At 43.5% G+C, this 10,868-nt stretch overlaps 1 protein-coding gene across 1 annotated transcript in view; it reads left to right on the top strand.

Annotated features, from left to right (window-relative positions):
- Positions 1–3,555: 3,555 nt before the first annotated feature.
- The window catches only part of LOC149932543 (protein turtle-like), a 112,868-nt gene continuing 105,555 nt past the window's right edge, over positions 3,556–10,868 (top strand). The window contains exon 1 of the mRNA XM_090155372.1: positions 3,556–3,851. Coding sequence (XP_090011498.1) covers positions 3,737–3,851 — 115 coding nt within the window. The 5' untranslated portion in view covers positions 3,556–3,736. The remainder of the gene's footprint in view (positions 3,852–10,868) is intronic.

Raw genomic sequence — 10,868 nt, 5'->3', positions numbered from 1 at the left:
CTTCAGGTGACATTCTCGGCTCTCGAGCCTCCTTCCGCGTCCTGCCAGTTAGTTCTCATCCCGGGAAGAAGCCGAGAAGAGGAAAGATGGACGGGCTCTTTCAAAAATCTGACAATGTAAAGTCCAGTCATTTCGGTGAGGCCGGGTAACGAAAAAAAAAAACGGAGGCGGAAAGAGACGAACTAGCGGGTGTCAGCCCGGGCGACTCTGATTTAAGAAGCTCTCGAGCAACAGCTCTAGCGTCGAGGCCAACGAAGGTGCCGTTGCCTTTTCAATATAAATAGCGAAGAATTTATTTCGAAAATCTACTTTCTTTTGAGAAATGTCGGTGGACTGCAAAAAAAATCTCCATATTTATGGCGGATCATAAATTTTTCATTTCTGCCACTAGGTTTAACCTTAGACCAATAATATCCTGGACCCGAATCTAGATAGCGGGTTTGGTTGTTTTATAGCAGCGCGGTTTGTAGCGCCACGGTGTCCGATATTGGAAACAGTTCCACAGAAATACTTAACACGTGCGCGATTATAGTAAGCGAACAATGTTAGACATAATTTCTTTAGATCGTAACCAGGATTTTGGTTCACCATTGAAAAAAAAGAAGGTAAAAAAGTAAAAAAGATTTGTACGTACGACCATACGTTTCGTGAACGTAGCCTCTGTGCCCCTCTGGTTATGCTACTGATGTGGCTAAACGTAGCAGCGGTTTTGCAAATTTTCATTAATAAAGTATTATCAAAGGCTTACGGTGAATTTGTTAAGTCCAATATGCTAAATGATTATTTGATGATAAATAAAACTGCGTTATATTTGCATATTTATTTTTATTAAAAGGTTAATTATTTATAGTGACCTGACCGGTTTCAATATCATCATTTTGTAAACCTCTGATGATGATAGGCCAAGCCTATTGAAACCGGTCAGGTCACTATAAATACTTCCCCTTTTAATAAAAATAAATATGCAAATATAACGCAGTTTTATTTATCATCAAATAAAGTATTATCAAGGAACCCAAAGACTTTAGTATTAATATAGTAACCTAAGTTAACCTAACGTTAAACTGCTAAAACACGCGAAAAGGTCGAGAAGTCCATAATAAAAAGGGGGCAAAAAGGCTAAACCCTAAACAAATTTAAAGTAATTAAAAACTTACGTAACCAAATGTAACCTAACCTTAATTTAAAGCTAACCTAATTTAATCAAAATAACACAAAAAAACAAGGCCTAGCCATCAATTTGTAATTCCTTAAACCCTGGAAAAGTAACAAGGTAATTTAATCCGCAACCAATGAAATTAGTCGCTTTTTGTCATCCAACGTTTTTACGCACACACTTTGTATTAGGGTGGAAAAGTTTCGTGATTCTCTCGGTAGGAGTACTATCGGGTTTTTAGCTTAAGATTCCGGTGTACTAGCTTATTTGTCCAAGGCTTAACAGAAGCTTGTAATAACTTGATTTATAGTTACATTAGAAACAAATTTTTGCAGGTGATTTTTCGATTTAGAATACCCCTCTTTACCATAAGTAAAATAATACCAATAAGTATGACACTATTCTAGATAAATTTCGGGGCATCTAAGCCTAACATAAAATACGGAATTGACACCTAGCAGACACCGAGGAAGGCACGTGACCAAGAGCGCGAGCTCTCTTAGCATTTTAGTACTAAGTGCTTGACCTTTCCGCAGGCTGTAGTCTTTAGTCACCATCTGTTGGTGGTTTTTAGTATAATTTTTAAGCAGGATGCAATGGCTCTCGCAACGATAGCACGAGCTTTCTTACCGATAGATAGCGCCTTATAAGGATAGCCTGCAGAAATTGCGCGTTTCTGCTAGCTGTCACCTCCGTATTCACTCCCTTTGAAATATTTTATCTAGACCTTTATATACGTTTCCCATATCTATGAACACTACTTATGGTTTTAATGCTAATTTCCTGGCCGAACCTTTTTTCGACACTGGCACTATTTCCAAGCTCCAACTTGGACTCGCACTCAAACTCAGTAGCGTGTTATCGTCCTTGGGAGTAGTATACATTTTCCCTTGGGCGTATTTCGACACCGCGAGGCTCTGTACTAAGAAATAAACCTTGATTGAGCGATAGCTCTGAAAATCGTTTCAGTGGTAATTTTTCCCAATTGACATGGTTATTATATTACTTATGGTTTTACTAAAGGTTAATGTACTGCCTAAAGCAGAAAATAGGGGCTTAGAAGTACCCTTCAATGCCTTCATTGTCAACAGATGTCAGTTTTTAAATACGCTAAATCTACGCGACGCTACCCAGGGCAATTTTTTCCGAGGGGCACAATGGGTACCGTTCCAAAGACCTACGAAGGTTTGAAGGGGCCTACGAAGGTTCGAATGGTTCTACGAAGGTTCGAATGGGTATACGAAGGTTCCAATGGGTCTACGAAGGTTTGAATGAGCCTGCGAAGGTTTGAAGGGACCTACAAAGGTTGGAATTAGCTTGCGAAGGTTCGAATGGGACTACAAAGGTTCGAATGGGTCTACGAGGGTTTGAATGAGCCTGCGAAGGTTTTAAGGGGCCTACGAAGGTTTGAAGGGACCCACGAAGGTTCGAATGGGACTACGAAGGTTTGAATGAGCCTGCGAAGGTTTTAAGGGGCCAACGAAGGTTCGAATGGGCCTACGAAAGTCTATGAAAAAGTGCAATTTAATAAATTTCTTCTTAGAAATAGGGCCTACAAAGCCTTAGTGGCAAGTGCCGACACTGACGCCACCTAGTTGAATAGTATTAATTAACGCCTAAAAGATAACATTTTCTCTTAGTTTCAAGAATGTATTGTTTAAAGCCTTTTTTTAATTAGCGTCTCGCCTTTTTCTCAATTTACTTTGATTTACTCCGTTCGTTTCTCATTTTAATCTCGCATTTAAATCTGCTTTCCCCCCAGATATGTATGACATTCAGCTGGGAAAAGGACTTAGCGCGACTTCCTCCCCCCCCCCCCGGGTTTTAATCCGGGGGATTGGAATATGTTGGAGGATACGCGAATGGATGGCTAATTTAAAACGCGTGTATAAATCTCGAGTCGGACTCTCATACCCGGCGAGCCCTAATTGGAAGCGACATTGGAAATTTCCTTAAAATCGCCAGAAGGACTAGGATAGTCGCTTGTTAAGCCGGCTAATTTCGACGCTAACAACTAGAGGGCGTGAAGAAAGGCGATGACTGCGTAAGGGCCCACCGCTTCCCTACCTCCCTCCTTCTCTCTCTCGCTCTCTGTCCCAGTCGATAGTCCGCCGCAGCTGTGCGGACGTGTTTTTCGGTAACAGCGAAATCGCTCTCCCATTTCCAAGCAGTCGAGCTCCGTCGATTCTCGAGCGAAGAACCTTCAAATTCGTCTCCGGGAGATTTTCAATCCCACGAAAAACGCTCGTGTTTATCGCGCATTGAAGAAAAGCTTAAATATTAAGTGACAAAAATGATAATAAATATTCTTTGTCAGGAACTTAAATGTCATTTATAATCGAAAAGGTGGAAGTCATTGTTTCGGTGCAAAAAGGAGAAATCTTCTAGACTCTCTTGTTATGGTTTTTCTCGCTAGAAAGACACGATTTCAGCGCTCGGTCGTTCCACACGAGTTTACCTTAAACGCGAGCGTCGGCGGATCGTGAGGGTTGTTTTCGCAGTCCTGGTCAGGATATAGCCGCGTCAGCGCCCGAGAGAGCAGAGACACTCAGAGCGAGGGAGAAGGAGAGAGTGCCAAATATGAAGTCTTTCTTTCGCGTCGTCCACGGAATATCGCTTCTAGCCTTTTTGGTCTGCGCCCAGGACGACGGCACCCCGCAGAATGGAGCGGCCGACGAAGACGCCGAGCTACTGGGTCAGTTTTCTCGAACTTTAACCTTCCTTCTCGGGGGCTTTTTTTTTTGGCTTTATGACGGGTGAGGGGGTACTTAGTCTTCCGATGGGCAATTTTCGTGGGCTCCGCTGCTTTTGACACGCCATTAGGCGACGATATTAATTTAAGAAAAGCGTTCTTCAGCAAATGGTCATACTGAAAGCTGAAAATCAATATTAGTCCACCGTGGTTTTAAATATATATAAAACCGTACGCAACCTTTTTTATACTCCAGACTAATCGTTCTAAATTGCAATTTCGAATGGTCACGTTTCTCAAATACGGGAGCTTGGTCAAATTAATTCCGCGAAATAGGAAAACGTATTTCTAGATTAAAAGGTGAGATTTAATTCGCAAATTGTGGGAGTTCGAAGACCCGTTATTTGTTCACCTCCTCTTGCGACGCTGGCTTTTTGTTTGAGTTGGATCTCTAACAAGAGTGTTTGCCGTATGTATAAATATACGCTATGTCGTAAGTATATAAAAAAAAACCTTTGATAGAAGTTTTATCAGTATATACTGATAGTTATTAACTCGAACACGCAAATTTGTAATGTTTTTAAACTTATTGTTGAAGCTACATGTCTCTTACTTTACTTTAAAAACTGATATTATAAGTATTCAATTTCCTCTTCTTCCAATGTTATTCGCTAGAAATATAATAATAATAATAATAATTAGCTTAGCTAATACCAAGGCACCACCTTAGCCCCAAGTCATCGAGCGACTTATAATGCCTTTAAACAGGTGGCCGGGTTACAATGCGTAGGACGTGAACCTGCTGATTTGTTTGTATACTTGCGCAACCACACGCGCCATCCATCTAGAACTAGTCTCGTCCCTGTGGTAGCAAGCCCTTCATGCCACGCGAGCCAACAGCTCCCTACACTAACTATTACCGTTAACCTCTACAAGTTTTTATGGAAAGGGGAAACCGAATAACTCGAGGGAAAACCCCTTTAACCAGTGGGGAGATAACTTGCAAACTCAACGCGGAAGAAGTTGTAGGAATATGTAACTTCCCGAAAACGGCTCCCGCTGATATTTCAAAATGCTTTTTGGAAGAAAAAGTAGTGCACAGTGAAATTCATATAGAGATTTAATAAAGCTATTGCACCAGGAAAATGATTTATTAAATCAGTACATATTCCTACGCGGTGTAATTTTAACATTTTACATGGCTAGATAAAGAAAAATGCGGGGTTAATTTTGAACAGTGATACGGTGTATGCATCCTGCGTTTGAACGGAAATTCGCGCCTGCTAAAAGGAATTCGTTTAAATTTTATAGCCTAGACAAGAATTGATCTATTAATATATAGAGATAATGTTTATATTCCGTCGACTTTTACCTAATTCGTTCCCGTTGCAGCTCTAGGATAAGAACCTGGCCCCTCCCCTTAAAATTCAATCAATTCCATGCGGCGAATTATTGGCTCCCTAAATATTACGTCCTCTTGACGCGATTGACGTAATATACGTATATCCGCGTGACGCGTTAAATAACTTCCTACCCCCTTTTGTTGATTCGCCCGGTTCATGATGCGTCGCCACTGACGGAATATAAACATTCTCTCTATATATAAATAGATCAAATATTAGATATATATTATTAACTTCTGATGTAGGTTAATTACGAGGGGTAAGACAGTCTCAGATAATCTGTACACCGAGTTCGTGCATTTAGCACTGTAAAAGGTACGGCAGTGTACACCGAGTTCGCCGAGCGTTTTATCCCTCGGTTAATTATTAAAGACTTATTTACGATATACCGGTTTGCTATAAAAAGCATTTTAGCGGTCATGGTTGGAGGGTGGTCGATTAGTCACCGAAGCTATTTGAATCTTTTTCTTGGGCGACGAATATTTCTTTATACGGTTGATCAAGCATTTCCTCTTTATCGCTTTAGCTTCGACGCCTTCAGCCGAGTGTCTCGACAAATTGGACTCAATGGCTAGCCAAATTGGCCTCCACTCTGATCGGCTCGGGTCCGTCTATCAAAAGAAAATCCTCTCAGATATCAAAACCGTCCCGAATTGTTACCGCGACAAAACCATTTCCGCAGAGCTCGCTTCTATTATCTCGAGTCGAGTTCGAATGGCGCGAAGCCGAGCTTCCTATACATAGGCATTATCTTCACGAGAATCTGACCCGAAATCGTCGCTAAAGGCCTGATTAGCGTCCTGTTCCCATTAGACGTTTAACGTTACCCGACGTCGCCCAGTGACTAATCGCTTTGACATTATATCCACGATCCAGAAAGCGCCGTCGCTATCTCGCGTTTTGGATTTGAATTCTGTTCCGCGCGATATACGCTAATCATCCCCGACGGTTTCGCATCAAACCGAATATTAAGTAAAGTTTCCAAAAGGCCGTTTGGAACTTAGTACGGTTAAGTTTTGACGAAGTATCACTAGAGAGTTTCAGCAAACCCATTTCAAAGCGTTAACGCGAACGTCTACTAATCTCCTAAACGTTCAGACGTTCGCGTAAACTCCTAGAAATAGGTTTGCTGAAACTCTCTAGTGATGTTTCGTCAAAACGTATCCAACGTACATTCAGTTTTGAACCTCTCGCGTACGTCTAGGTTCATCAATTATTAGAAATTTACAAGGTTTAAACGTTTAAAATGTAATAAATAATATAATCTACGCCCGCTAATCAAAATTCTAAATTGCTTTTAAAACGCGTACTAACTGGTAGATGGCGATAGTCTCGCGTGATCGGATACGAGCGAATACATATACATACATATATATACACGCATAAGTTATGTTATAGTCTTGAATGGCGCCAAAGTGAATTTTGGCTCGGACATCTGGCGCTCGAGTCAATCACGCTAAAAGACTGCAAAACGGAAGGATGACACGATCGCGAATCCGTTGAGTCTATAGGGCTAAATCTGGCGCGTGAGAACCCCCCCCCCCCTCCGTATCTTGGCCGGCTATCGTTGATTCTGGGTCGCGAGATCGACGCGCAATCATATTGTCAACTTGTCTCGGAATCCGCGAAAGCCGCTGATAGATGGAGCTGCGACGATGACGCGCGTAAACTTCGCGTTTCGCACTCGACAAGTCTCATTTTTACTGGCTTCTTTCTTTTAAGGATTTTCCAATTTGACCTACAAAAATATATACATTTTGTCTCTCGTTACGACTCGCGATTTACGGCAAATATTGACCTTCGAAGTGACGTCTTGACACGCCCTATATACTTACCTGGAATTTGGTATATATTTATCGACCGTTAGTCTCGATTCGGTATTTTCGAGAGGAGTTGAGTCGCTTTTCGTGGCCGTAACAAGGTCGTAATGACGCCGGATTTAGTTTTCGGAACTTCAGGGTTCGGGTTGCGAAACAAATTTAGTCCGGGACTTAAAGTATACATAGTCTGGGAATCCCCGGCTCAATCTCCAAATCTGTTTAGTCAATTCTCGAAAAGGATGAGAGAGGAATCGACTCGCGGGGTAGAGGAATGTTTTCTCTTTTTTCGCCCTACCAGCTTTATCGCTCGACTGAAGGATTTTGTCCAAATTCCCATAATTCCCTCTCATTCTCTCGCTCTCGATTCTGTAGAAATGAAAGTAGAGAGGGATGTATAGTAGTCTAAGAGCGCGAGGTGTTAGATTGGCCATCCTTCGAGAGAAGGGGTTACTCGATAAACAGAAGCAGTCAGTTGGAATAAGGAAAACTACATTTGCATTATTCATGTTTTCGAGCTTGTAAGCGTAGCGCTCCTTCCAAACCTCGAGCCTCTGACACGGCGCCGCGTCTACCTCTCCTTCCGCCTAATTCCGGAACAGGACGAATTCCCCAAACCCGACGGAGACGTCGACTCGAGAGAGACGGAGAACCGAAGAGTATTATATCCAGGCTATTCACTTCCATCGTCGCTAGATGTCAAGTCGTTTTGACTGGATTTTTCAAAGGAAAGCGGATCTATAAGGTTTCGAAATTTCAGGAATTGGCAGTTTCGAGAGGCGAAGACTCTTCACTTTTTTCGTTTCTTCTCCGAAATGAAGCGGAGAGCTACTTTTCTTTACACTATTGACTCGGTAAAACTTTGATCCCCGAATGAATTACCTGGTCGCGGTGTATACCTTCGGGAATGTCGAACCTCTATACGAATTTTTCCATCTCCTCGCGCAACCTACTTTCCCGCGCTTTGGTTTTATTTTGAAATCAGACTGCTATTTCCAACGCGGGCCCCTGAGCGCGTATTTTCGCTGTTTTCTTTCGACAATCCCTCTTTTTATTGTAGTCCGCGCCCCAGTTGCTTTCGTACTTTTGGAAGGTAAATATTTGCGTTCGCTTCCGTACAAAGGAAAATATTTAGCCGGCTTTATACGTATGTAAAAACGTTAGATAATAACTTTGAATTTGAGTCTATAAGCTGTCCTATAAGTTCTTTACGATATTTCGCTTCGCCGGCGGCAAAAAGATACGGGTCCCATTAAAACTCCCAACTCGTTCCTTCTTTCGCGGCGGTTGGTCTATTGGCCCCCGTTCCAAATGGTCGATCCCGCTTTCACCGGCTGCTTCAATCTTCGCTCGCAAAAAGGGTAAAGTCTAGATTGAGTCGTCCAATTTCCTAACGGTACGAAATTTCCGGTAGAGGCGATCGCCGAATGTTTTTGATTTCTTTAAGTTGATCGGATGTCGAACATGAAGCACGTACAATTCGACATTGCGCGCGAGGCTCATTTAACAGATATAAAGGGCTCTATGTACGAATCGTTTCTTTTCGGTCCCTTGTAAGGAGACAAACGCAACGATTGGCGTGTATTCCGAACGTGTTCATTCTCGTTTTGTTCAACCGATATGAACAATAGACGGGGTGAAAAAAAAAAGGAAATATTTTATTTTTAGCCGACAGGAGGTGCTGAGTTACCGAGGAGGGGCGGGGGAAGGGGAGGGCAGAGATAAGAAAGGAAATGGACTCCGGAGTCCGTGTTCCCAATGTCGTTTATTTGTTGTATCGCGTTTTCCATTTTCTTCTTAAATAAACGAACAATACCATTGTTGAAGGAAAACATTTTGTTTTATCGTTTTTTAGGTAGTTTTGCGGATTGTTTTTTGGTCAACCACTTCTATAATCGAAATGACAATAATGGTGGGGTTTTTATTATCGGGGAAAAAATCTTTGTTTAATTAATCGGTAGGTGGCGCGAAAGTATTATATATATTTATATATCTCGCGTTGTATATTATACGGAAACCCGTCAGAATTAGTCACGGAGTGTGCTAGCTTAATACGTGTTACGGGCACTCGAATAAACGTAATCAATTCCCCTTCGCCTCTCAATTTCGCTCGTTGCGCCATCTGCTCGATGGAGGGCGCTACAGTCGCTGGCCACCGCACCACGGCCCATAAATGATTGATGTACTTTTCCCTATCTTTCGTTTCTTCTGGTGCCTATACTTTCGCCGCAGCACCCCCCCCCCCCGTTTCCCCAGACCCCGGTTACAAAAAAATAAACGCAACCTCGTGACTCAATACTTAGCGAGGCCTGGCGGGCCCTCTGGCCCTCGGTCTCTCCGGTCTAGCCAACTAGAACTCCTCCCCGACCCGGCGCTCACCTCCGGTGTATTTTGCAGGCCGGAATTCGCGTAAAAATCCACACAATGCGAGTGACGGGGGGGGGGGGGGGGGTAATATGTGCTATGTAGTTGTCTAATACACTTTTAAGGGGAGGAGTAGTAGTCTTTGTCCAGGAACGCCTCCTGGGTCCGACATATCCGAACGGGTAATCATCCGACATTACTTTGATATATCCGACGGCGGCTCCCAAAATGGGCTTTGGATGTTTTTAGCGGACGAGAGCCGCTCGTGACAGACTCGGGCGAGAGAGGGCCGCGACCATATTGTCTCAACGCGATGAAGAGTGACGGTGACCGCGCCGTATGATTTGCCCCCGGGTTTACCTTTATTAGCCCTCCGTTGCGGTCCTCCTACGTACGAGTGGACACGCGGGGACAGCGCCGGACCAAAATAGCCTCTCGTTATTTTCCTTATTCCCTTCTTCTTATTTCATTCCCGCAGTCTTTGTTTGCGGGCGTCGTTCATTCTGTTTGCTCTCGTCCCCTCCCGTGTACACAGCCACTCACCTTTCATCCCCTTCCTATACTGACTTCCCCCTACCTCCTATCTCCTCCCTCCCCCCCTGGCATATTTACGCATTTACTCCGGCCACTTTTATACAAAGTTTTAACGCGACGCTGTTGTATGGACGGTAATGTCTTTCTTTCGGTCGTAGAGCTCGCGTGAATTTAGCGGTCGCCACAATCATGTTTTAAAGCGCTTCCGTCGTCTGCTTAATCGGGTCTTTGTCGCATCCGATTCCGCGGTGTTCGGCGTGTGTGGTCGGCGGTGCGTGACCATTTCTCCCCGCTCGCTCTCACTTCTCACGCGCTGCGGACCGACCACACTCCTCTTCTTCTATTGAATTCGCAATCGCCTTCCTTTTCACTTCCGACCATTTTTAAGGCCCGTTCTATTGAAATTTGGGGCGTCCGGGCCTCGGGGACCTTTGAAAAATGTCAAATACAAGCGGCGGCCACCTCGTCCCGGAATCCCCCGGATGTGTGTTTTGAGCGGTTACGTGTTGGTCTTGATGTGCTTATAATTGCCCGCTGCCGCTGTTCCGATTGAATTGACTTGGCAGTTCACTAATGCGCGTTGGGTTTAATCTAGCAGACGGATCTGGAATGCCAGATAACATCTTCGGTTAACGGATAATGTTCCATTGTGTGTAGCTCCGATTAATTATAGCCTGGTTTATACAGGGTTTTTCAAAAGGTGATGCAAAAATTTGAAGGAGTTGTAGGGGATGAGTTGATAAGTATGCCTGTTTTTTGCCCATTTTCCTACGAGGAGTGAAAAGAGCGCCAGAGAGCTTCAAAGTGTGGCGTACTAGCCCCTGGAAGTAGGCCGCAACAAGCGCAAATCCAAGCAGCGGGGACTTTAAATACTGTTTAAGTTTACTTTTTTACGCTGGTTA

Source organism: Leiobunum rupestre, chromosome 8 (assembly GCF_980474605.1).
Source record: "Leiobunum rupestre chromosome 8, qqLeiRupe1.1.hap1, whole genome shotgun sequence".
Classification (NCBI taxonomy): Eukaryota; Metazoa; Arthropoda; class Arachnida; order Opiliones; family Sclerosomatidae; genus Leiobunum; species Leiobunum rupestre.
This window is presented reverse-complemented; position numbering and strand designations above follow the sequence as displayed.